This window comes from Mus caroli, unplaced genomic scaffold, assembly GCF_978045245.1.
Source record: "Mus caroli unplaced genomic scaffold, Mus_caroli_1 scaffold_2, whole genome shotgun sequence".
NCBI classification, from domain to species: Eukaryota; Metazoa; Chordata; class Mammalia; order Rodentia; family Muridae; genus Mus; species Mus caroli.
This window is the reverse complement of record NW_028227257.1, coordinates 175,477,252-175,504,381: the sequence shown is the minus strand read 5'-3', so window position 1 is coordinate 175,504,381 and position 27,130 is coordinate 175,477,252. Positions and strand designations below refer to the sequence as shown.

The 27,130-nt window shown below is 41.4% G+C and overlaps 1 protein-coding gene across 23 annotated transcripts in view; it reads right to left on the bottom strand.

The window, feature by feature from the left end:
- Positions 1 to 27,130, bottom strand: part of Celf2 (CUGBP Elav-like family member 2) — an 856,147-nt gene that overhangs the window by 61,277 nt on the left and 767,740 nt on the right. For all 23 annotated transcript variants that reach the window (XM_029471522.2, XM_029471494.2, XM_029471516.2 and 20 more), the window contains 3 exons: positions 19,542 to 19,590; positions 10,496 to 10,630; positions 2,692 to 2,771 (listed from right to left, as the gene is read on the bottom strand). In XM_029471522.2, the coding sequence (XP_029327382.1) occupies positions 2,692 to 2,771; positions 10,496 to 10,630; positions 19,542 to 19,590 (264 nt within the window). The remainder of the gene's footprint in view (positions 1 to 2,691; positions 2,772 to 10,495; positions 10,631 to 19,541; positions 19,591 to 27,130) is intronic.

The following is a 27,130-nucleotide window of genomic DNA, read 5'->3' as shown; positions in this document are numbered from 1 at the left end:
TATTCTCTTACATTCGGTGGAGCTTTTTAAAAGGTATGTCACCTAAGTGACTAAACAAAATCTTATTGTGTGATAATAGACTTCTCTCACAAAAGGTATATTCCTATTTAAATGAACTTTTTCCTTCTTTTCCTGTTAGGTCATTTTTCTTTTAAGATACAAGCTTGCCTGTTTTCCTTTATCACTTTGGTTAGTTACTGAGAATTTAGCTATGGGTTACATTAGGCTATCAAGTCTGTTAGTTAAGAAAGTAAAAAAAAAAAGACGTAAGTGTTTCAGTGTAGAAGCTCTAATCAACCTATAGCTCTGATAGGCAGAATCACAGGACAGAATGTTAAATGACAATAAATTATATAATAATAACATTTCCGCCATTAAAAAATCCAATACATTTTTATCTGCTTCATATTTCAGTACTTTACTACTTCTTAAGAGAGAGCAAAATATTCTGAACATGAAAATAACACAGAGGCTCTGCATGGAGAGTGTTCTACTGCTGCACCAAGTGCTCTATGACAAACACCAGCATCTGCTAATAGTACATTTATTGGCTTCTCATTCTTAAATGTGAAAAAGGGCATAAAAGCATGAAGTTAGGTAAACACTTGTAGCTTTAAAAGTGACCTGTTTAAGTCATGAGAGAAAAACAAGTGGGGATCATGTAGGAAAAAAAAGGGAAACAGATACTATATGCATGTTCTAAAAACAAATCTTTGAACATTCACATTATTGTAAGCTAAATAATACTGTCTTGCTTAAAGATGCATACCAAAGTCCTGAAAACAATGTAATTAGTTAAAACTCAAGCAAACATCTGTAGTTGTATGGTTATAGTAGAACTTTGTGGTATGTAATGTTCTATTCAGAGGCCAAAATTTGTAAATGGAACCGAGGGTCTTCTGTTTAAGCATGGGTATCCAGTTTTAAAGATGAGCATACAAACTGTAATCTGAAGAACATGCCCGTGCCAGCCTCACGGCGTTCTCTGCACAAAAGCCTCCCATGGTTTGGTCATGCCCACTTCTGCCTTGGGTCCTGAGCTCTGGGGCAGTAGAACTGAGACTCAGACCGTGTCAGCACTCTCTATGAACTCATGTGGGGATGGCAGCTCTTTTAAGTGTCAAAAGAACTTTAAAACCTTATTGGGGAGATCAATTTTGGTATACAATCTTCAATTATAGGAAATAAAAATAGCTAAATGCATATATGTAAATAAGTATATATGAGGACTTTTTTTTTTAAAACAGCACTTTCATTTTAATGGCTGAGCTGAAAAACAGCTGGAAATCCACACATCTGGAGCAGCCTACAAGTAAAAGGAAGCCAGAACATGGAGAATGTGACGGCAAGGTAGATAAAATTGGAATCCTGCTTATTATTTTCTACCATGTTCAATTTTCACCTGAGCTTGCCTTCAGGTATGGGGGTGGGATTGTCCTAAAAATGCATTGCACTGCAAGGAAAACACATTAATTATATATATTAGGAATATCAAAGGCAAATGAATGTTCAAAAAAGACAATAGGCTTTGCAATGCTGATGTCACAACTCAAAAAAGTACGGTAAACACTTAATGACAATGCCATGCACACCCCTTCCAACCCTTCCACCCTCCCTCTGAATTAATATAAAGAAGTTTCCCATAGAACATGACGCATAATGATCACTTAGCTCCCAGCATGCTTTGGAAGATGCAGCATTGCAAAAACAAACAAACAAACAAACAAACAAACAAACCAAAAAATAAAATCCCAATCAAAGGGGAATTTCAAAAAAAGAAGCTCAAACAATTACTATTTTTTTGCACATTAAATAAAATTGCAAAAAAAAATTTGTTCAAATAGGAAAACACAGCTTCATATAACAGCTTAAGGCTACCACGTCTGGAGAAAGTCACCCTACACAGACACAGTATACGTAACACGGCAGCACATGCACTCTCAAATGATCCTATCAGACAATACAGAGTAAGTGATGGCATGTCACTTTTGGAATGTTCTTGTGCAGAATTCTGAATCACAGAGCGAGCACAGAGAGCGTGCGTCTCCACCTGTGGCATATTTCATACTGCTGAGTCTCCTGTTCCTCCAGTCACAACCTTTTAGGAGGTTGGATTGAAGCATTGTGCACCTTTGAGTAAGGGGACCAATCTGATTATTCAGGAGACTGAAAATTAACATTTCACTGATAAATAGGAGAATTATTAACTTTCTTCAAAATTCTTGAGATGAAAAGAGTCTGTTTGACTATATTAAGATCTGTAATAGGTGAACTGTCCCAGTAGGGACCTGAGGTGGAGGTTGATTAGTATAGCCCATACCAGCCCTGTTGTGGGGTACATAGTCAGTCCTCTAGGTCCACAGTGACATTTTGCATTGAGTGCCTCATATCTCAGAACCTGTGTTACTCTAATAAAGGCTCAAAAGACAGCTGTAGGGCAGGTGGAAGGTCTCACTAAAGTACATTTCCAGTCATGAGGGGGAAATGCAAGTGGAAAGAGAGAAGAGGGAACGAAGTGAGGAGGGAAACAGAGAGAGAAAGAGAGGGGGATGAATATGAGTGAATGAAAAGCGGACCGGTGAGAGCTTAGGTCTGTGATTGTCATGTGAACAATCCACACAGGAGAGAACTGCTTTACCATTCCCCATCATTTGCACAAAGAAAACAAAGAAAGGGCAGATGATACAGTACCTCCATGGTCTGAGACTGATGCATGGCTTTGATTGCATTCTGTGCCATTGCCCTTGTAGAAAATGTGACAAACGCACAGCCTGTGGGAAACAAGGGGACAGGGAGCAGGAAAGACAAAAAACAACAAGACAAAAGGGTTGGACGCTTGTTAAACCAACACAGTCTACGAGAACCGCCACAAGACCACACTGTTCTCAGTAGTACATAAAAGTAAACAGCTTCTCTCTTTGGTTTTAGCTCAGTTTGTTTTTTATTCACAGTCCTGAATTGCTAATCTGACCAAAGAAGAACAATTTATTCATTAGCTTTTTTTTTTAAAGGGAACTAGGGAGAACGTTGTATACATTTTGTTTTGTTTTGTTTTTTGCCAAAAGGTTTGAAAGTAGCAAAAGGTAACTTGCATTTTCTAAGTTAAAAGTGGGCTACTTTATCTCTCTTCCTTGGCTGATGCTCTCTACATTGACAGCATGCATACACTGTACATATGACTTTGTATTTCAAAATGCATCACTGAATTTTACGAAATAAAGAATTCATCACACCAAGGGCAAATTAGCAAATAAATTTCAAGAGCTCAAAATGTTAACAAATAAATATATCTAATTCATCTTGGAGAGTTAAAACATATAAATATAAATTGATGCTATTCAAATGTAAACAAATATACCAAACCTATTACAAAACAGTAATTACTAATTATTAAAACAAACTATTACTCTGAGAAAAATTCAACAGTGCAAATGAAATAAATTACAAAAACTGTAATTTGTACAAAATTCTCATGACTTTGGAAGTTTTAACTATTCTGAAAGGAATGAGAGATTGGACCTAAAGTTTAACACACACAAGACAATGCACATTTCTCTGAACATCTACTGAGATCTATAAAGCTTCCTGTGTTTATTTTATCTAGTGCTATAAAATAGCTAGCATCCATAGCTATGGATTCCTGCTTCAGATGGCAGCACTGGCCACCATGCAGGCCACCACTTGAAGTACTTGGCTCATTGCTCTTTGTACCATAAAAACACTGCCTTGTGAAATTTACATTTTATTCATCATGTACCCTTGGGCTTGTTAGAGAAAAAGGCTGTGAAATTAATGCAGATTTAGGCTGATTTTATAATAATGCCACAGCACACTAAAAGCTTAGCTAAAGCAATGCAGACTTATTTCATTTATGATCTCTAATGACTTTAAAAGTGCATTGATTTTCTAGCTTCTTTAGCCTTGCACAGTTTGAACTTAGGTATCAGCGAATAATTTAGTGTTCCACTCAATTTCCTGAAAACATTATTATTATTACTACTTAAAAGATTTCCAAATGAAGCAGATCTAAACACTGAGAGGCGGAAGCTTATTGTCATCTCACAGCAAATGCATGAAAACAGGATTCTGGCATCAGCAGGATGAGATTGTTGCCCCTGTGGCCCATAAACAAAACAGAACATTCTACATTCAAACAACCAGCAGATTGTTTGGTTTATGTAAATTAGTCATAAATATATTTTCTTCTTTTGTCTTGTACTATATACCTGGTGAGAATATCAAACCAATATTGCTATAGTGCCTTCTAATCAAACAGCACTAAGAGAAAGCAGTACATGTCCACCATCCCCAGTGCACAATGGCATCCAGTCATAAAAGGAGCTAAATGCGGTTTTTTTGCAACATGTTATGAAAAGTTCCTAGAATACAGGGAGGTCGCCCCACATCCCCCCATTAGTTGAGAAGATCTTAAGAAGCAAGCACCAAGTCCAGCTTGAGTACTGAGCTGGTGCATGCAGTTCTCTGACAGACAGCAGTGACAAAGCCTCCTATTTAAACATGTTGCATGTGCCTAGACAGGACTGTAGCACGTCATCCACAGAAACAATGGCCTTTTCTCTCTCTCAGGTGTCTAGACCACATGTGTAACAGTGTGTGAGAGAGATGACAGTGCCTCCGCTGGACTCCATATTGATATTAAGGTCTGAAATTATAGCCTTAAATTTATCATCTGTTTCAAAGTAATACGGCTTCAAAATGATTATCACTAAAATTACAGAGGAAATAAAACTAAAGAGATTTTAATTTTTCCACTTCTTGCCTTGAGACTACAATGAAGGCCAAACCACGTAGCAGAGATCTGTCTGAAAGCATATGAAGCAGGGACTAGATCTGCTTTAATGGTCACGGAGACTGTTATATTCACTTTGTTTGCTCATAGTATGTAAGGAATGTGTGCCAAGCTGACAGTTTCCAAATGGAGGTTAAACATGCATAAGAAACATGTAAAATGTCAATAAGAATCAATAAGGCAAGCTTACTCACTTATCACAATTTCACATAAGTAACTTGTAAGTAACCATTGTGAGAAAGATAAAGCAATTAGCAGGCATAATAAAATCTCTATCATTTCAAACCACTGCCCTCTGCAATTAAAAACCAGAACAGTGCTTCTAATTTTACAATACTAACCCATTCAAAAAATGACCTGACAAATGTGATGGCTTCCTTAACCTTTTTATTCTACTGGCAGTGTGTGGGAAAAGAGAGAAGCCATCTCCTTAGGGGCTTCTGTCAAATTCTTTACTGTGTTCTGTACTCAATTAGGAGGAAAAAAAAATGTGTCGTTTAAAAAGTGGGAATGCATGGTGAAGAATTTTACTCTGTATGCAGTTAAGCAACTGGGAGTCAACTGGTGTTTGGAATAGTGAATCTTGTTAACCTTTGTGATTTCTATCACGAGAGGCTGTGGCAGTTATATGCATATATTCTAAGTTATTTCCAATGCAAGTACAAACATGGTAGTGGCTCCAGCCCCAGGTCTCTAAAGTGTGACTCTATCAACATAGGACCATAGGAGCTCTACTATGAAAACTGGCCTCTGCCTTTTCTACAGCTGAGTCAGAAGTACCTTAGTCTCAACCAGTCCTCCCTTCTGCATGAAGTGGCACTGACTGAGTCCTTACAGGACAGTGCCTTAACTATTTAGGACTGTAAATGTACCATCTTGGCAACTAGTCCTCTTGTAACTGACCTCAATGCCAGAGAAATCAGACTGGAGGAAAAAAATACACACTACTCATTTCTGGTTTGGATATAGTATCATATATGCACACCACTGTCTTAAAACTGCTGAATACATATAAAAGAAAAACAGATTTTGTGGCTAACTTGTAGTTACGTGTAATTATTGTCTCCCCTTTGAGAATGTCAGAGATTATTACTAGGAATGAGGAATAGAATTTTTCTTATTTCAGTGAGACTGCCTTCTTGCTGCTAAGACAGAGAGATGACTGACCAGGGAAAGGCTTCAAAGAGCTTTCCTCCTACAGACAGGATCTAAGGAAAGCTCAAAGCCCTCTTCATAGAGGGTGGAGTGCTTGGGATAGGTCTACCACACTTGCCATTTCAATAAAAAAGGCATCTTTCCCCATTTCTTTTCTTTTTCCAAGACAGGGTTTTTCTGTGTACTGGAACTTGCTCTGTATAATAGGCTGGCCTTGAACTCAAGAGATCTGCTGGTCTCTGCCTCCCATGTGTGCCACCACCACCCACTAATAGTGGTCAAGAGAATTTTATAGAACTAAATGAATTCTTGCTCCAAATAAAAGGACCAAAACTGAAACCCAAAGAAACCCCAAAGTTAGAAGTCCTTTTAAAAGCCTGAAGGATGCCAGGGTCTCTTGTTCTTGTGCCTCTTTCAAAGGGGTACAGAGCTTGCTGTATCTCAAATAGAAGAAACATGATTTAAGTTACTGTACAGCATGAAGGAGGCTTTAAAGGACGAAATAGTTACTTACAAATTAATTATCACCTGACAAAGGATGACTGCAGCCACTGTTTGCTGTGTCTTTCAGCACTGGCCGGAAGGTCAAGCACACAGTACCACATAACACTTGGGCCCGTGCATTAGTAATCTAATCTGTCAATGTTGGGTTAGGATATTGAAAACATTAACACATCAATCATCTGAATTTGGGTCAGACTAGGACCCACTTAGCAGCTGGAAGATCTCATCTCTTACATGGGGCTGGAAGATTATTTGGAACAAGATGGCATAATGTAGTCAGTATTCCATGAGACATGTGATGAAGGTTTACAATGCAGATGAATATTTAGGTACTGGGTGGGCAACACTAAGCTGATCAATACAGTCTAGTCCATACACCTGTACCGAACATTCCGAAGCCCTATCTTAATATACTGCTTGAATACAAACAAGGGACAAACAGGGACTTAACTGCTAAGCCCAGTCTGTGCTCTTCCCTGAAAACATTCATGTGTTAAGGGTCTAGGCAAGGGAATGCTGGAACACAGCTGGAGTACTCTTATACAAGGAGAAAGAAAGCTACCTTAAGTGGTAGTGAAGATTCTATGACAGTTTGTGGGAAAGAAAAATGAAATGAACTTGTTCTACTGACTCTAAGTATACTCAACTGTTCTTGTGCACAAAAATCTCAAAGGTTAGATCTCAGTAACCTTTGTGACTGTAGGTATCAGTGAGAACATGTTTATTTAAGTTCAATGTCCTAAGGTAACACTGTTAAACATGTGCATTCGGTGTGGAAGCTTCCAGCTTGCTTTTGAGCATAAATGTCTCACTGGAAATGCCACAGATGGGTTGTGGTGGCCTACTTGTTTTCTCCTGGAGAGCTGTCAGGTGTCTGAGAGGTGCAGCTGTCCTTGCACAATGGTGTAGCTATTGATGTGAAGCTGTCTGAAAGTGATGAGCAACATGCTTTCAAAAACAGGAGAGGCAGCAGAGTGAGTGACCGTCCCCAGTGGAGGAAAGACCTTAGATTTGGCATACTGCCCTTTGTATTGATGAGCCAGAATATTTGGTAGGTAGTTCTATGTGAGTGGCAAGTTGTTTCCATGTAGACAGTTAACAACTGTTTCCTGAGAGTGTCTGTCCTAGGACATGGACTAGTGACAGTGAAGTTTGAGTTTTGTTTTCCCCATCCCCCAAGGATAATGGCTCTGATAGAAAGTATAAATCGGCTTCGATAGGCACTCTGAGTCCTGCAGCTTTCAGGTCTCTATGCTGATGAGTGGTGTCCTAAGTCAACATGTCTGAGGAGCGTTGGCAGTGCGCTGGCAGCAGGAAAGTGTGTGTCCTGCTTCTCTCACAGGGCAGCATTAGTTCCCAGTCACTGGCTCCTCCCACACCTACTGTCTGGATGGGCGCATAGAGACCATGAGTGCGAAGCTGTGTGCTAGCTTCCTGCCTTCCTGATGCTTGGCTTAGACAGCTAGGAAGTGACCCGCTGGCTCACTGCCTCTGCCATGCAGGGCAGGAAAGTGGTTGAAATGTTTCAGGAGGAACCCAAATGGCTGATGTGGCAGAGGTGGAGTGCTAGGGGACTACCACTAATCTTGGTAGTCTCTGCTTGACTAATCTTCACATTTATAGGTGAAATGAGTAAACCCAGACAAAAGGTAAGTGGCTAACCCCCGACTGCACCTTACCTCTGTCATCATTAACTGTCTACCGTAGAAGCAGTCTTACTGAGTAGTGGATACCCTGGTTCATATAAGGTACTCCAGAGCAGCCATGCTTTCATTTCACTTGATTTTGATTTGTTATTACTTTTTCAGCAGCTGAGCTAGCAACAGACACTGAGGGAAAAAATGCCAAGTGCCTTTCATCTGGAGTATCACTAGTGGGAGACACTTACTAATATTTTATTGAAAACTGAAATTCCTTTGAGAATAAAATCGTACCATGAAAGAGAATTATTCTTTTATCAAATACAGTGATTCAGGAGCAGGACCCTGTGGCCAGAAGTCCGTAGGTCCTACTAACTGAAAAATGTACACTGACAAGGCTCCTATAGCTTACTATAGGAACTGGCTCCTTCTGGGAGCCCATCCAGAGAGTAGGTGTGGGAGGAGCCAGTGACTGGGAACTAATGCTGCCCTGTGAGAGAAGCAGGACACACACTTTCCTGCTGCTAGCGCACTGCCAACGCTCCTCAGACATGTTGACTTAGGACACCACTCATCAGCATAGAGACCTGAAAGCTTCATGTGTTGGTTAATCACCTGAATGGCTAAGTTCTCCTATTGAGTAGTGACTGTTCTGCTCTTTCCTATGAACAGCAATGTAAACCTAAAGACACCCAGAACATCTCAACCCACTTTCCTTTCTTTCCCTGCATGGCAGAGGCAGTGAGCCAGAGGGTCACTTCTTAGCTGTCTAAGCTAAGCATCAGGAAGGCAGGAAGCTAGCACACAGCTTCGCACTCATGGTCTCTATGCGCCCATCCAGACAGTAGGTGTGGGAGGAGCCAGTGACTGGGAACTAATGCTGCCCTGTGAGAGAAGCAGGACACACACTTTCCTGCTGCCAGCTTCTGAATGGGTAAATTAAGAGACAGGAATAGGAAAGCAAATGGACTAAGGTTCAAATTCTGGGACTGAAAGTTAAGTCTCACTGACCCCTGAGCAACTATAAGCTCCACTCTATTTAAATTTCCCTGCCTCCCTCTCTTTTTCTGTCATCTTCATGCTCCCTGCATTCCTTGTTTCAGGTACTACTAAGTCTGTTGTTCAAGGGTGACATTCAGTATCTTCTTCAGCATTTAGACATTCAGCCTTGCTGTTAGGCTTAGATAACATGTGTTTCTGAGGTGACAGAATAAATGACTTATGGCTTCACACTGCTCCCTGCACCCCCAGAACCAGAGTCAAGAGCTGGTGCCATTCTATCCCCTCTTCTCCTGACGGTCTCCATTAGGACCTTTGGAGGTGGATGTGGGTGAGACTTTGGTCCTCTGAGATTTTAGTCCTAGGAGCTGACAACATGAAGCTTTATGCCTAAGATGGAAAGGAAAACCTTCCTCTCAGTTTTGATTAGGTAACCCCAGTGAGGCAGGTAGAAATGACTACCGTGACATGTATGGCCTGGCCATTTCTTTCAGTGAATGGTGTGGGTACAGAGCTGGCCTGAGCGTGAGAATGAGCACAGTTCTTAATTAGCTCCATGGGAACTGCACTGCAAAATGAAGACTTATTGACAAACTGAAAAATGTTTGACATATACAATTCTTTAGATTGACTTGGAAAAGTACAGTCAGAGTAAGTGTTGATACATACTGTCAACCTTCTTGTAGTTTAAGGATGTGGGTACATGGTCTTGTTAAGGAGGAGGAGGGTCTGGAAAGAGAACGGTAATCCCCACTGATTCCTACAGTGGCTCACAAAACTGTCGCATTCCCCAGGGCTCTAAACACACCTTTTGCTTCCATTGTGGCAAAAGAAGAGTTTATGATTTTCCTCAGGTCAAAGTCACTTTTCTACCACTTGCAGGGTGGGACTGGGGACCGACCAGAGGCTGGATAAGACAGGGCAGGACAGGTCTCGTCCCTGGGAGGTACTCTTTCTGTTCTGCACTGCGTGAGTGTGACACTCTCTCTAGGCTTGTATGGCTATCACGAGGACCATATCTTCTACAGCCCGAATGGACAAGCAGAGAAAAGTCTGGCTGAGCATCCATTTCCATCCTCCACTTCTCTCCTTGTCGCCCAAATGTTCTCAATTTGAGGATGAAAGGGGGGAAGATGTAGAGCAGCCTGACAGCGTTCCATGGGACCTGGGCTAATATGTTGGCACTCAGACCTTTTCACCTGGACATGTAAGACATGATCATTTTGGTTACAGAGAAAAGTTCAGGTTGGATGACTTGATCACATGTGATGTACTGCAAGCTGACCCCTGCTGTATGTGATGCCTACGATGTCTACACCTCCCTTGACTGTGACACAGAGTTCCAATTAGCACCTAAAGAAAAAGACTTTACAGAGAACACACTCACCTCGACTCAGCCCATCAGGTCCCCGGAGAATCCGGCATTCTTCTATCTGACCGAATGGAGAAAACATCACTCTGATATCATTCTCGTTACATTTCTTGGAAACCATTCCTATGAACAATTTTCTGTCTTCCACAGCTAGGAGATAAAAATAACAAACGAACAAAGGCCATGTAATCTCTTTCTCGTGTAACCAATCATTCGTTACCACACCAGGCTAAGCTTGGCCATGAGAGAATGAATCAGTCTTAAAGCTAACTGCATACTTGTATCTGCCCTTACTCCTGCACGTCCCATTCTCACCTCTTTCCTGCTCTGACCTCAAAAACAATCTGTTTAGCGTCTAACTAGTCAGACTGCTTACACTTGAAGCACAAGTTGATTTTTCTAGAGGAGAAAATTGTTGTTCCTTGAGAATCATCCCTGGTAGGGGCAAACCCAAAACAGAAGAGCAAGGAGGAAAAAAAAATATGTATGTATATATATATCCTATAAGGCCAAATTACAACTGATTTCAGGACAGTGCTTGCAGCCTTTCTAGGAGAGAGGCCCTTGTAAAAGATGTCTGAGATGCCCCTAGAGATAAGACCTGTTTATCTTCCTGCTTCACTTTATCTGTTTCTCAGAATTAAGTGTGGGTCAGGGAGGAGAGAGATAGCCACAGCAGAGACCTGGATCAGTCAGTGTGTGCATAGCCTTTGTTACTGAGGCTACACCATCATCTTGCCATTGCTGTTTAAAAGTGACAGTTACTTTGGTGTCTTTTAGCCTGTGTAGGGCAGGTCGAGTTTCCATGTGAAGAGTCATTGTTTCTGTGGATTTTCTGGGTGCTGGTCCCCTGGAACTCAGGTTAAGGCATGGACAGGAGTCCTCTGGGACTGCTGCAACTCAGTGACTTACTCTAAGCAACACTGAGCCCAAGTCCTATGTCTGTGCTGCCTCATATGCAGCAGTGCCATGTGAGTGACCTCACAGAACATTTAAAAGGATGATTGAGAAACAGACTTTTTAATGCTATATCATTTTAATTTAAATTTTCAAAGCCTTTCATATCTATTATATTGGTAAGTGCAGCTCTGAAGAAGCTAAATGAAGAAGCTAGATGTTCTGTGTCCTAGAATTCCATGTAATAAAAAGAGGACGTATTCCATCTGTGTATAAGACAGACTCTGAGTCCTTACGAGGGAAACCAACTTTCCTAGGGTCATTTAGGAAGTGTGTGATCTAATATGGACACATCCCACTTTCCTGCCCCCGCCCAGGGTTCTTGTTCCTTCACTGTTTCTCCCAAGCTGGAGGAGGCAGATGAGCCTTAAAGGCAGGAGGAATGATTACAAGGAATCTTACTCTCTGTTTTAGTACTTTCATTGATTTGTAATGTAGCCCTGCTAATCATCTCACCTTTGTCAGCTAAGCTTCCTTTACTTTCTTTTTCCTTAGCACTGCCGAGAAGGCAACAGGCTTCGTGCTTCAGTTAATGCAAGAACTGGGGTGCTAGAGCAGTGTGCACAATGCCCTTCTTACACCCAGGCACTTTCTAAGACAACTCAGAGGTCTAGGGATCTTTTAATGTCCTCCTGAGATGAAACTTAGGAAATAAAGGCAGAATCTAGAGACACACGTAGTGGGAGTGGGGAAAGAAGGTACTGAACATATAAGGGACAAAGTCAAGAACACAATGGCACATCTGAAAAAGAAAACAAATCTTAAGATCAGAGAATGAGCTCAGTGATAAGGAAAGTGATAGACTTAAACATCACTGGATGGGCTATTTATTTGGATTTTTTATTTGGATAAAAACCTTTAAGTACTGTTCTTTTTATACCTTTGGAAGAAGTGAAATACCAGTGATCTACTGTGATTTAGCAAAAACCTAGTGATCCAGGGCACCAAGCTTCAGCAACCTCAGATCTCTTTATAAGGAGTCTTTATAGTCTCCTGACCTGTACGATTGATCATAGGCTACCTGTGAGCTGGCCCCTGAATACAGAGCATTATGGGCAGTAGACCCTGTAAGGATGGGGCACCGCCCCCCCCCCCCCCATGATGGAGATGTGTAAATGGATGGAGAAGGAAGGGAAAGACTATTAGTCTCCAATTTTTACTATTTTCTGCTCAGGACTCCTATGCCTACCCAACTATGGCTGGCAGCTGTATGAGAAAAAAAAATCCTGTCATATTTCTTACCTTGAAGAAACTTGCTTTAGTTCTTTAAAATAAAAGCAGAATCAAAAAATTTTATTTGGTTTCTAATTTCACTGCCAAACTTGTAATTACAGTGTTTAGCTAAAACTATTTGTACATTTTGGGTTCCAGAGTAGTACCATAGTAAATGCACATGCAGATCCTGAGTAAGCTAACATAGGACACCCCCTCTGTAAGATGAGGACTCTGAAAATGGAAATCACTTCAGAGAAGATGTTGACTTCTGGGTACCACTAAGAATAAACTCAAGCAGATTCCAAGGAGGAAGACAATCCTCCTTTAAAATAACATTAGCTAAGAAAAAGGGGGAGGGGCCTCTGCATGCTAGCAAAAATGTTCATTTCTTCTTCTCTGTGTTAGGCTAGTATTTAATTTTTAATCAGTGAAATTATGGATTGCTTAAATCAATCTATGGTATCCAGGGTAGTCTGGTAGGTGCTTTAGGGGAATTTAAAAACAAAAGTAAGTTCCCTTCTCTTCGGGGGAAAACCATTTTTCCCAAGGATGCTAATGAGCTAAGCAGGGATTGACTTTCACATATGGAATGCTGCCTACCTCATAGATAACAACAACAGAACCACAGCCTCCAGGCCAGTGCTCAATAAAACATCTTCTCTCATGGGAGAATAAGAAAGGGTTAATATTTTGAGTAAAAGGGTAACTTCTTCAAGTTAGAGGTCTAGAAACTTCATTTTTAAAACATCCCTAATTGTAAGTCTGTGCTAACACCCTGGTATACAATCTGTCAATGTCACACCTGGATTTGGGCTGCTTGAATTAATTAACAACTTTCCAATGTGTTGGTGCTAACATATGGCATTTAATTACTGCCTCCAAATCTTCAAGTGGTTCCACTTTGAATTTCAAAATTATTTTCCCATCTTCTGTTAAATCAAAAAGTGAGTGCATGAAAATACTGAGTGATTCCTATTTTCAATGGTGGCTTTGAAGGTTTTCACCTTCCCATGAAAATAGTTACCATGACTTCGACTAGCTCTAAGCTTGACAAAAAGACACATAAGTTTCAGAGCCTTGAGAAAAAAAGACAGGTCTTGATTAGCATTTTTGGATTCTAGGTTCCTCAACACACTGTAAGATTGGAAGGCTAATACAGAAGGTGTTCTATGTTCTCTCTATAGAGCATCTTCCTTGAAATCAGGAGCATGGCAACAGTCAACACTGGCTGTAGCCAATGAGAGCCAAGCACAGCACAAGAGGTGAGCTCCTGCTTCAGCTCTCCCTCACTCATCACATCACTACCTTCAGCAGCTGTGTTGAAGTTTTGCACAGATGGTACCTTCTACTTCATATTAAGAGGACTGAGAGCTGACTGAAGAGAGAAAGCTGCATGGTGCAGAAAAATATACGGTACACAGAATGGAAGAAAGTAACTGTGCTTCTGCTAGTTAATGAAAGCCCTCTTATCCATAACTCCTCAGACACACTTCTCATGATTGTTCAGTTTTCTATAGTAGAAAACTAACAAGAAAGCTGAATTCCGTTAAAGTGTTCACATTAGGTACACCATCAATTATTACTTATCTGGAGTAGTATTTTTTTTTCTCTCTTTGGATATTTGGGATAGCAGCACAGAAAAAAAAAGCATGGATTAGCATGAATGTAAGAGAGGATGCAGATTTATTTATTTTCTTTCGGTTACTTTATTTATATTTCAAATGTTATCCTCCTCCCAGGTTTCCCCTCCACTAATTCACTATCCCCTCCCGCTCCCCCTGCTTCTATGAGGGTGCTCCCCCACCCTTTCACCCACTCCTGCCTCACTGCCCTAGCATTCCCCTACGCTGGGCCTCCACAGGACCAAGGGCCACCCCTCCCATTGATACCAGATAGGGCCATCCTCTGCTACATATGCAGCTGGAGCCATGTGTACTCTTTGGTTGGTGGTTTAGTTCCAGGAGTTCTGGAGGATGCAGATTTAATGGCACCTTTTAAAGGGTGATGGGTTATAGGAAGCATTCCAGGTTTAGGAAGTCCATTCAGTAAGATCCAAAAGTGCAGGGCTGATGTACAAGCATCTAACATTTCTGGGCTCACTAAAGATTCCCTATATCAGGCTGTAGTGGCTAGGGATTCAATGGTGACTGTCTTGCTGGAATTCACTTGTCCATAACTAAGTGATCTTGATTAGCAGTCCTTGCTCAGAAAATAGAGAATTTCAAAATCTGAGCACACAGATAATGAAGACGGCAACTCTCTAGCTGTGATGAGTTCTTTGTGCTATACATAAATGTCAGCAAACTCAATACAAGTGCAATTAGAGCTCATTATACTTCTTTCACTGCTATAGGAGCTATTCAGAGAGTCTGAACCAAAGAAATGTTTGTGGTTTTTTTTTTTTTTTATGCTTCTGAAGCTATGCTTACCTGTCAGAAATGCCATGAGCAATCAGAAAAGACTGCAACACGAGTTAGAAAAGTGTGCATTTCTTCTGATTCCTAAGTTAGGTCCAAAGGGAACTATGAGTTGTTCATATCTATGCAAGACAAAGTTCCATTTGAACTCCCATAATAGAGTTCTTGAAATATAATTGTAAATCTGCTCTCATGGTTTTGACTTTTTTAATAAAAAAATTCAGAAAATCAAGGCAAAGGAGCCTCACCCTATGTGTAGGTTTGTGGGTTCTCGGTCTGTGTATAGGCCTATTCTGTCATGTAAACAGTATGGGTGTGACAGGCCAGGGCCATTTAGAAGGCAGTTTGTGAACTACACTGCTGATTTGCCATTAGTATAACCCAGCAGCATTATCTCTCTGCGGTGGTCTGTTTGATACATTTCCCCTCTGGGAAGCCTGGTTCTTTGGAGAAGGTTCTGGAGCCTTTTAGAGTCTTACTGGAGGAGGCATGTCACTGGAGATGAGCTCTGACAGCTCTACAGCTCTACAGCTCCACCTCACTTCCAGGGCCCTGGTTCCTATGTGTGGTTGAGGGCTTGAGACTTGATCTCTCAGCGTCCTGCTCTGCTCTCATGCCACCATGCCTCCCCTGAAACTATAAGCCCAAATAAACCCTTTCATCCTTAAATTGCCTTTAGTCATGGCTTTTTTTTTTTTTTTTTTTTTTTCAGAGCAACAGAAAAGTAACCAACACAGAAATTGGTACCAGAGAGTATTGTTTTTGAGAAGAACGTGGGCATGTTGCTTTTTGAAGTGATAGGAAGACTTTGAACCTTTGGACTAGAAAAGTAGTTAAGTGTTGTATGTTCTAATGGGTCGGTGAAGCCAGCAGTGCTGAGATAGTAAAGACCCAGCTCAAGAGGCTTCACAGGGAATAACAACCTTATTAGCAACACAGCTACAGGCCATTTCTTCTATGATATTTTGGCAAAGAATCTGGCTGTTTTCTGTCTATCTCCTGAGAATCTCTGTGAGGCTAAATTGAAAAGAAATGGACTGCTAGGTGTTTAATCCCAGCATTTAGAAGGCAGAAGCTGATGTATCTGTGAGTTGGAAGCCAGCCTGGTCTATGTAGTGAATTCCAGAACAACCAGGGCCACACAGAGAGACTCTGTCTCCAAAACAAACAAACAAACAAACAAACAAACAAACAAACAAACGCCTAATTTCTTTGGTAGAGAAAATGTCAAATCAGCACAATGTTGCATCTGCGGCCTGACAATCACTAAAACCTCTTATGGAGTCCTACAATACAAAAGAACAAATGGGCAGCAAGAAAGAAAGCATATATAGCTTGGATAGAAACAGAGCACTAGGAAGCTGAATGTTTCAGCTAAGGCTTGTGCTAAAAGAGAGACTGATTGTTCAGGAGAATAAGGCCATGAAAGGGAGGCCTCCTGCTCTGTACTGGAACAATAAGAAGGATGATGTCAGGAATAGACTCCATCCAACTAAGATTCCAGCTTGTGAAAGGAGAGGGCCTAAGAATTGCTTGCCCATAGACAGCAAGTGCTTCAACCCATAAAAGATACTGATAATGCAGAAAATGGGACAAAGGTCTATCTTAAGCTGGCAGTTAACTTGGCAGTTAATCCAGATGGTACTGGATTTGAAGACATGAAAGATTCAGGAGGGAGGGGGTCGTACACTCTTTCTCCATAGTTTTAAAGAGTGACTAAGGTCATTCTCCATAATTTTAGAGAGCAACTGAGGCCAGGCAACATGTGGAGTCTGTGAAAAGGCCATGAGAGGCCATTCCATGAAGCTGCGAAAGTGAAGCCTGGTTGTAGTGAAGACTAAAAGATGTTGGAGATGAGACATCTCCCAAGCAGAGCTAAATATATGGAAGAATCAGCTCACAAAGAGATGTATGTTACAGCCAGTAAAGCTGCAAGCCTTAGACACCTGAGTCATTTCACTTGAAAGCCCTAGGTACTGGACACGGAGCCGTAGGAGGTGGCATTTTCCCTGATGTGTTTTAGTCTTGTTTTGATCTAGCATTTCCTTACTATGTTCCCCCTCCTCCCTCTTTGTTTATGTTTGTGTGTGTGGGGGGGGTGATGGTCACAGTTAAGAGATTGCCTTGATATTCGAAACACACTTTGAACTTCTGAGCAAGGTTGAAACTTGAAGGACTTCTGAAAGTGGATTAAATACATTTTATGAATGTGGTGATGTGAGTACAAAATGCCCCCTAGGCTCATTCATTTGGTTCCTTGGTACATGTTGAAGCTTGCTTATCTACTGCCCTGTACAATTCCCTCAAAAGGGGCATTTTAAGATGCTTTTTATTGTAGTAATAAGGAAACCCAAATCCTCCTCAGCTTTTGAGATCATGAAAAATCTGGAGCAAATGGTTTGGTCTGCAGTAGACTTAAGCAAATACTGTGTCCAGGGTTGACACTGGAGAATACAAACAGCACAATCACTGAGGACTCTTGGCAGGAAAGGGTTACACACACGAACAGTAGACAATACTGAGAAGAAAATATACCATAAATACTGGGCATTTATGGTCCTATGTGCTCAACATCAAATATATGATTCGTGAGTTTATAAATACAACCTAAAGCTAAAAAAATAAGACAGACCCCTTACAACAGACTTTCATTCCATGACTTATGCTTCAAAATAATTTAGAGAAGTCTGGAGTCAAAGGATAGGTAGAGCATCTCTTGGTGGCTAGAAACTCCATGAAGACGTAAACTGACAGGATTTGTCCCCCATGATTTATCTGTTGCTATTAAGGGAGAAGAGTATATGGGCGTGTCTGGGGCAGAAATCGCTACCTTTAGAGGAAGGTGTGCTCAGCAAAGAATGATATACAGCCCCGGCATACCTCTGGGAGGTAATAATTAACACTTTAATATGTGTTCTGTCATCTGGGCCATGGTGGTGCAAGCCTCTAATCCTAGCATTTAGGAGGCAGAGGCAGATCTCTGAGTTTGAGGCCAGCTTGGTCTATAGAGCAAGTTCCAGGACAGACAGGAGTACCCAGAAAGATCCTGTCTCAAAAATAAACAAACCAACCAACCAAAAGACAACAACAACAAAAACCAAGGTGTCTCCATCATTTATAAAGACTGTTGCAAACATCTTATTTTGAGATTCAAGAGGAAACAAAAAGCCAAGCCATAAGGCAGTAGTTACCACTATTCCCTTTTTATGAATGAGCAGATGCAAATTTCCATGTTTTAGGACTATAATTAGGTATTAAGTCATTAAAATGAATAAAGTTTCCTGTCAGGGTCATAGTCTTTTTTTTTTATTTTCTTCATATTTACTGTTGCAATGGTATTCCCTAGACATCTTTCCTGGTACACAGTAAATGATATATGAGTAGCTAAGGAAGGAAGGAAGGAAGGAAGGAAGGAAGGAAGGAAGGAAGGAAGTTAGTTAGGAATCTGATCATGGTCTCACACAAAGAAGTGGTAGTCTTTTGGAAGTTTCTTGTGATAAACACCAGTGTTTACACTACAGCAGTATAGGGAGGGAGACTGGACAGTTGTGGAAGGTACGAGAAAGGCAACAGCATCTGCTCAGAAGAGGGTAAGTGACCGAGAATAAGTCCTGTCTGACAAACCAGTGCTGGCAGCCCTTGGGACAACTTGGGAGTTCTCTTCCAAACTTTCCAGTCTGTGAAGAAGCCAGAAAATGGGATGCACTGCAATTAGCCATAAACTACCTCGTGGAGAGACTCCAAGCCCAATCATAATTTACATTTGCAGATATATAGATCTCTAAGTGCATGGCTTCTGCCCTGATTACTAATTAATGAGGTGCGAAGCTGCCTGCTGGAAGGAAACAAGGCTGATTACCTGGGGGACAGAGGAGCTCTGTGGTCCACGACGGTGAATAGTTCTTTTGAAAATACATTTTAGAAAGTTAAAAAGAACAAAACCTGGATAGGAGGCTTATAGAGAGGGGAGCAAAAACTTGATAAAAATATGGACTATCAACTCTGAAGTGCCTTGAAGAGGCGAACCTCAATTTTATTATAGATCTCATCAAATACACATTTATTCTGCAAATGTATGTTCCTTTAATCAGCAGACTTAATTCTGAATGGATCCTGATGCAAATGTATTGGTACAGTTTAGAGAAGAATATAAGACAGTCAAAGAGGAGTAATGAGAGACAAAAAGTGGTAGCCTGTTCTTTATGGGCTACTTACTTTCCGCTCGTGTTCTTCCCATCCATTAGGTGTTTCTGTGTTGTACCAGGAGTACACCAATACTACCAGATCCCACAAGGCCACCACATAGAGCAAGGCCTAAGCAGAGGTCGTGGAAGATTGTCCCTTGCCACAGTCTTCTCCACAGTAGCTGTCCACCTTCCAGAGGGAACAACAGCTAGAGCTGGCCCCCTCCCCAACCTGAAGTAATCTAAAGTAGCAGGCACTACTCAATCAGACAGTTGGTCGACACCTACCGTTTGACTTTTCACTATCTGCAGGTTTCATCTGAATGGGATGATGCATCTAAAAATATAAAAGTGAGAAAGTAAAGGCAGATTGAACAACTGTAAAACCAGTTTCAGAAATGTGATATTATTCAAGTACTGCTATAAGTACAAAGATACGTCATTAATACCATGGCCTTTAAGGGGTGATATTACCTTTGTCTGTGTCCTCAGTTTTATGTTCAGGAACCTAACCTTCAAGCCAGGGAACAGTGGAATAGTACTTAGGAGCTAACTATAACCTCTACCTCTATATTATAGGTAATCCTATCTGAAATCTATTACAGTAACCTGGGCTAGGGGGAGTTCTCTAGTGTAGCCTCCTCATCTGTGACGTTATTGGATGACACCCACAGAACAGGCCCATGAGGGTTAAAGGAGAGCACACATGTGAAGTGCTTATGCATGAGCAGATACAGAGGGATGTGCTGAGGAAGGTAGGATTATGGCTGTTCTACTTACAGGATAGTATTTCTGTTGTCTACCACCTACTCTGTTTGATTTTTGGTTTTACCTTAAGTCTCAATAGAAATGATTTGAAGGTCTTCAACTGGCTTGATTTAGTTACCACTAAATAGTAGAACCATTGGGATACAGGAGAGAAAGACAGGAGCAAGGGCAGGAGAGAGACATGAGTCTTAGAAGTACAGTTAGCTTATATGCAGAAGACAAAAAACTTGAAACAAATGAGGCTAAGATCTGAACCATGGCAGACATGGATGCTTCATAGTTCGTTCTACAAAGCTGATAACACTGCTGTGTATGACCCAGAGTTTACTCTAATCATGGAATGCTCCCACTATTTCCAATTAAACTAAATTCCTCAAAGTATTTCCAAAGGTCGTCTTATTTGATATTTCATCTTACCCCAAGGAATAAGGAAGCCCCAGGATGGATGGAATCACTGGCTGTGCAAATGCTTTTATTATAATGGGTCTGCTCTTTGTGAACTTTTAATTTCCCCAGTGGACTTCCATTACTTGCAAGCCACAGCTCTGGGTTTTATCTAATTTAAATGAAAGGAAATGGTACTTAGTTATGGCACTTATGTGATAGGGACATTATTATCAGGCAGTCCATGTGCACCAAATGCCCACCAGTGTCTTTAGAATACAAGGGAAGAAGACAGTAAGAACTGCCAAGGGATAAGACCCTAAGTAATTTAGAGCTGCCTTTATGCCTTTATAGACAGGATGTTTTTATCCATAGAGCATGGGCCATGAGATGCAGCACCTACTAGCATCTCCATTCCATACATTCATATATTTAATTTGTAGAGCAGACACTACTTGAGGATGTAATGTTTAGGTGTCCTAAATAGTCCTTAGAAATACCACAGAAGAAAACTGTAGAAAGTTCTGGTGTGGCCAGGAAATCGGGAGAGAGCTAGGTTTAAGGATGATCAACAGAGCCTTTGAGTAGGTTGCCCTTTGCTTCCATCTGACCACGCATTTAGCAAGCACGGTCTTCTTGTATTAGGCTCCAGGCTATAGCCAGTTAGCTAGCAAAGGCCTTGAAAGAAGTTTTCCCCTCAGGTGCTATATGGCTGGCAAACAGTTAGCAGAGCAAAATGCTAAGTGCTGGAGGAGAGGAAGCACACAGTTAAGAAGGAGAAAGTTTCCTAGCAATCATGGTTTCTAGTTCCAGTTCTTAGACTTGCTAGCAGAAGAGAGAAGATGGCTTGTCAAACCTATGGATGTCCCAGCAATGACACAATGGTAAAAGTGAAGCTGTATATGACACTGGTCAGGTGGCCAAGAACCTGAGACAAGGTAGGCCAGGGACCTATGGGAAAACCTAATGACTCCTAATGCATTCTGCTCTACTCATAGATCAGTGCTTTGCCCAGCCATCATTAGAGAAGCTTCCTCCTGCAGTAGTAGGGAACAAAGATAGAGAACCACAGTCATACACTTTGCAGAGTGAGAGGCCTTGAAATACTCAGTTCTAAAGGGATGGCAGCATCAAATCTCTCCTCTCAGAGCTCTATTAGACTATTATATATTACTGGACTATTAGAATAGGAGGCAGAAAGAGTGTAAGAACCAGAGGGGATGAAGGACACCAAGGAAACGAGGTCTTTTAAAAACAGCAGAACCAACACATAGGAACTCAGAGGCTGTGGCAGCATGCACAGGGTCTGCTCTGGTCTGCACCACATGTGGTCCCAGTGCTGAGTGATGTGGACACCAGCTCCCATCCCTAACCCAGAAGCTATCTCCAACTGATAACTACTTGCAAATGAGAAATTTGTTTTCTTCAATGGAATCTCAATGGGGATACAAGCCAAACAACTCTTTTCCCTGATTTTACTGAAAGTAGAGGATTTTTTTCTCATACAATATATCTTGACTATGGTTTCGCATCCCTCTGCTTCTTCCAGCTCCTCTCCTGCCATCTGGCTCTACTCCCTTCCTGTCTCATTAGGAAACCAACAGGCTTCTAAGGAACAATAATACAATAAAATAAATAAAGTATAATAAGATAAAAACAAAAACTAACACATTGGAATTGGATAAAACCAACAGAAAGAAAAGAGCTCAAAAGAAGGTACAGGAATTAAAGACCCAGTCATTTGCACATTCTGGAACCCTATAAAAACACTAAACTGAAAGCCATAATACACATGCAAAGGATCTATAGGGTACAAAGATAAGGGGAAATATATGAATAAATTAAAATTTAAAAATAAAATTAAAAGAGAAAAAAGAAAAGCCCTGAGATAACATGTTGAAACAAGGACCCTTCAGAGATGCCTTTGAGTTCTTCTTCTATTGGCCATTTCTCTACTGATGGGCTTATAACCCACCCTTAAGAGTAGGTCAAGGGACCTGGATGAGGGCAGGTTGGGGATGGGATCAGGTGAGGGGAGAATGAGGGAAAGACAACTGTTATTAGGGGACATTTCTGAGATGATCTTGAAACCTAGGTTAATGGAAATTTATAAGGGAATTTACAAGGGTGACTCTAGCAAAGACTCCTAGTAATGGGGGACATGGCGTCTGAACAGGCCATACTCTAACAGGCAAGACTGGGACACCAACTCAAACACACAACCTTTGACCTACAGTAGGTCTTGCATACAAGATGTGCTGAGTTAAAGATGGTACAGTAGTTGAGGAAATGGCCAACTGTACTGGCTAGTTTTGTGTCAACTTGATACAGGCTGGAGTTATCACAGAGAAAGCAGCTTCAGTTGAGAAAATGCTTCCATGAGATCCAGCTGGCATTTTCTCAATTGGTGATCAAGGTGGGAGAGGCCCCTTTTGAGTAGTTCCATCCCTGGGCTGGTAGTGTTGGGTTCTATGAGAAAGCAGGCTGAGAAATCCAGGGGAAGCAAGCCAGTAAGTAATATCCCTCCATGGCCTCTGCCTCAGCTCCTGCTTCCTGACCTGCTTGAGTTCCAGTCCTGACATCCTTTGGTGATGACAGCAATGTGGAAAGTGTAAGCTGAATAAACCCTTTACTCCCCAATTTGCTTCTTGGTCATGATGTTTGTACAGGAATAGAAACCCCGACTAAGACACCAATCAATGATTAGGCCAGCTTAAGACCCATGCAGAGAGAGAGAGAGAGAGAGAGAGAGAGAGAGAGAGAGAGAGAGAGAGAGAGAGAGAGAGAGAGACCATCCCTTACACTGTGCAGATGGAGGCTGGATATTCCAGAGACCTAGGATAGAACCAAACATGACTGGCAAAAAGAAAAACAAACAAACAAAAAGACAATGTAATGATTCCTAATACTATTCTGCTACTCATAGATTGGTGCCTAACTCAATTGTCATCAGAGAGGTTTCACCAAGCAAATGATGGAATCCGATGCAGAATCCCACAGCTGAATATTAAGCAGAGTTTAGGGAGTCCTGTGCAAGAGGGGGGAGGAAGGATTGCAGAAGCCAGAGGGATCAAGGACACCACAAGAAACCTACAGAACCAATTAATCTGGGCCCATAGGTGCTCTCAGAGACTAGACCACCAATCAGGAAGCATGCACCGGACTGACCTAGGCCTTTTACACATGTTACAGTTGTGTATCTTGGTCTTTATGTGGGGCTCCAAATGGAGCAAAGGCTGTCTCTTGGTCACCTGCCTTTGGGACCCTTTTCTCCTACTGGATTATCTTGTCTAGCCTTACTAGGAGAGTATGCATCTACTCTCACTGTAACTTGAGACTCTAGGGCTGCTTGACATCCATAGGAAGGTCTGCCCTTCTCTGAAGAGAAATGGAGGAGATGTGAGGGGTGGGTGGAGGGTGGAGAATGGGTTGTGGGGGAAGGGACTGAAAGGAGAGGAGGGAGGGGAAACTGTGATTGGTATGTAAAATAATAATAATAATGATGATAATAATAAGAGTAGTTTGTTTCTCCAGTGGGATTCCCTGGAGGGAGGAAACTAAATGTCCATTTGCAAGTGGTTCTATATTGGAGAGTACTAGCTTAGGAGTGGACGCTTGTCAGTCTACTACTTCTTTCATCTCTATGGCCCCATTTGGTGCAGACCCAGGCAGACTCCATACATGTTAGTTGCTCCAATCTCTGTGAGTTTATATGTGCATTTATCATGTTGATTTAGAGGCCTTGTTTTCTTGGTGTCTCCATTCCCTCTGGCTCTTACACGCTTTCTGTCTCCTCTTACTGGAGGGACACATACAATTAACGTCAAGTGTTCCAAGGTCTCTCACTGTCTGCATACTGTCTGGCTGTAGGACCTGTGTTTGTCCCATGTGCTGCAGGAGGCAGCTTCCCTGATGATGGCTGAGCAAGGCACTGATTTGAGAGTACAGAATGCCATTAGGATCCATCAGGAGTCATTTTACTGCCAGTGGGCTCTGCTCTGTTCTGTTTCTGTGTTTTTGGCTTTGGTTTGTTTTTGATTTTTTTGTTTTGTTTTTTTTCCCTAAACAACATCACTGTTTGGGATATAATACACACTTAATGGTAGGACCCATGGACAGCAGTAGATGGCCACCACATAAGTCAATGGCACCTTTGGAAATTCTTTGTCTCATGTTTTTTCAGGGAATCTTTTTCAACCTTACAGGTCATTTGTGTACATATTATGGCTTCTGGTTTTGTGTTTTTATGGTATTCTTGGGTCTACTAACGTGTGTCTTTCTGATTCTATAAGTGTTTCTCGTGCTTTTTTTTTTTTTGGCTTTCTTTCTTCCGTTTGCTCATTTTTTTGTCCTATTTCATTTTGCTATTTTATTTTATTTTATTTTATTTTATGATCCCTTAAATGCCTGTCCCCCACCTCTGAAGGAAAGAGAAAGGGGATAGATCTGGATGGAAGGTAATATAGGGAGGAACTCGGAGGAACTGGAAACATAGCCAGAATATATTGTATAGAGAAAAAAAATCTATATAGTCAATAAAGAAACTAAAAAGTTAATATATTTCTTTCCAAAAGGAGTTTATCATGCCAGCAAAAACAGCAATGTAAGGGTGCCAGGGTGGTCAGCATCCAGGTCTTAGAGGGCAGCAGCAGGCTGTGAGGGTGGTCAGCATCCAGGTCTTAAAGGGCAGCAGGAGGCTGTGAGAGTGGTTAGCATCCAGGTCTTAGAGGATCTTGTTAGCTAAGAAATTGATGGTTTGTGAAGTGTATTGTGGGAATTCGAGATTTAAGCAGTAAAGGCAACTGGGCAGAATTTTGAGTTTAGAAAAAAAAATTCAGTTTGGTGATACCATTGAGGATGGATTACATAAAAGACACAGGAGTCAGGATGGCAGCTAGTAAATAGTCCCAGTAATATGAAGTTATAAAATTCAGTGCTAACTGGCTCTTTTGGGGATTGAGGTAGAAGAACTCCACACACAGACAGCCATCCAGATCAAAGAGTCATTGATCAATTAGGAAAAATTAGAGGAATCATGTCAGAGGAATGATGCCAGCCTAAATATGCTAAATTTGATGTGACTATGGCTAACAAGACGTTGGAACTGCAGGGCTCAAGCTTGAGAAAGGATTCAGTATGGGAGGCAGCAATGGAAACCCCAGGAATTGATGGACTAACAAGAGCCAGAAGCCAGGACAGAACCACTGGTGGTATATGTCAGCAGCCAGGACAGAACCACTGAGGGTATATGTCAGGAAGACAGTATCTTGAGAGGACAGAGCAAGGAGCTGGCAGAAGGGCAGGGGGCCATGATGGGAAGTTCCAAGAATGAGGAATTTGGAGTGGAGAGATGTCTCAGTGGCTAAGAGCACCAACTCTTCTTGCAGAGGACCCAGATTCAGTTCACAGTACCTACATGGTGGCTCACAACTGGCTTTAGCTCTAGTTCTAGGAGAACTTTCTGTCCTTTGGGGGCACTACATGCACATGGTGCATATGCATACATGCAGGTAAGACATTCATACACATACAGTAAAAGTAAAGAAAGCTTTATTTAGGGATTCTTATTCAAGGCAGTAAGATAGTGGTGCCAAATGCAGGTTCTGGTAAACAGAGAAGTGAGCGACGGGGAAGACAACATTGCATGTGATAAATGAAGACTACTGCTTCTCACAGTTACAAAGGGATGAAGATACGAATCTTGATAGATGCAAACAATGGAAGATGGCACCTTTCCCTTTCAAGACAATAAAGAATTATATGGGTTAATACACTGCAAAGTCATGTGAGATTTACAGTTTAAAGATACAAGAGATGGAAGTGTTTATATATATATGTTGTATGGAAATGTAAAGATGAAATGAATGCAGTTCTTGCCCTTAGGAAGCCTACTGTCCACTATGGTGACTGATACACACATTTTATAAAAGGAAGTGACAAACACCAGAAAAGGATCAGGTGTTGTGAGCGTCAGGCCTAAGTGCTATGCCATCCAGCCTTATCTGTGACATACACAACACACTAGAGGAGAGATCTGGGAGCCATAGGAGCAGCATCTTTCTATTCTAAAGCTGCTCTCAGTTGCAGTTATGAAGGAACAAGGGTCTTCACTAAAGACACACAGCTGGTTAATGACAGAGCTGGGATCAGAAGTCTAATCTCCCTGCTTTTAATCCAGTGATGACTCTCCTAGACCGCACTGCCTCTTCACAAAATGTCTACCATGGGACTTGGACATATGGGCTTTTAATTAAGAACTCCAGGCTTTACTCACCAGCGCTGGCAAACGCTCACACAAAGTTGCCTGAAACATGCCCTTAGGTGAAAGTATTCTCCTCCTCTTTAACTCCCACAACACTTGCTCTCTGTAGCTTTATGACTAGCAGAGTAGGACAGTAATTCTTCATTCCTCATCTTCCTGCAGCTGGACAGTATCTGACCCTAGAATATCTAAAAGTAATGGCAGCCATAGTAAAGCAGCCACTGCCACTATAGGCCCGAACTGTTTTATTCTTTATTAGGTCCAGGGGATAAAATCCCATCCACAGAAGTCTGGGTGGAGTCTTGAGTGGGTGGTCTACTTGGGTACATTCTGAAGACAATGTGGACAAAGTGTGTAAAGTACTGCAACTTCTGAGAAAGGTGTTTAATCAGCTCTATGCATTTTCATACATTCTGTAATATGAAGGAAATGAAAGAGTCTGTCATGATGGACCATGTAGAGG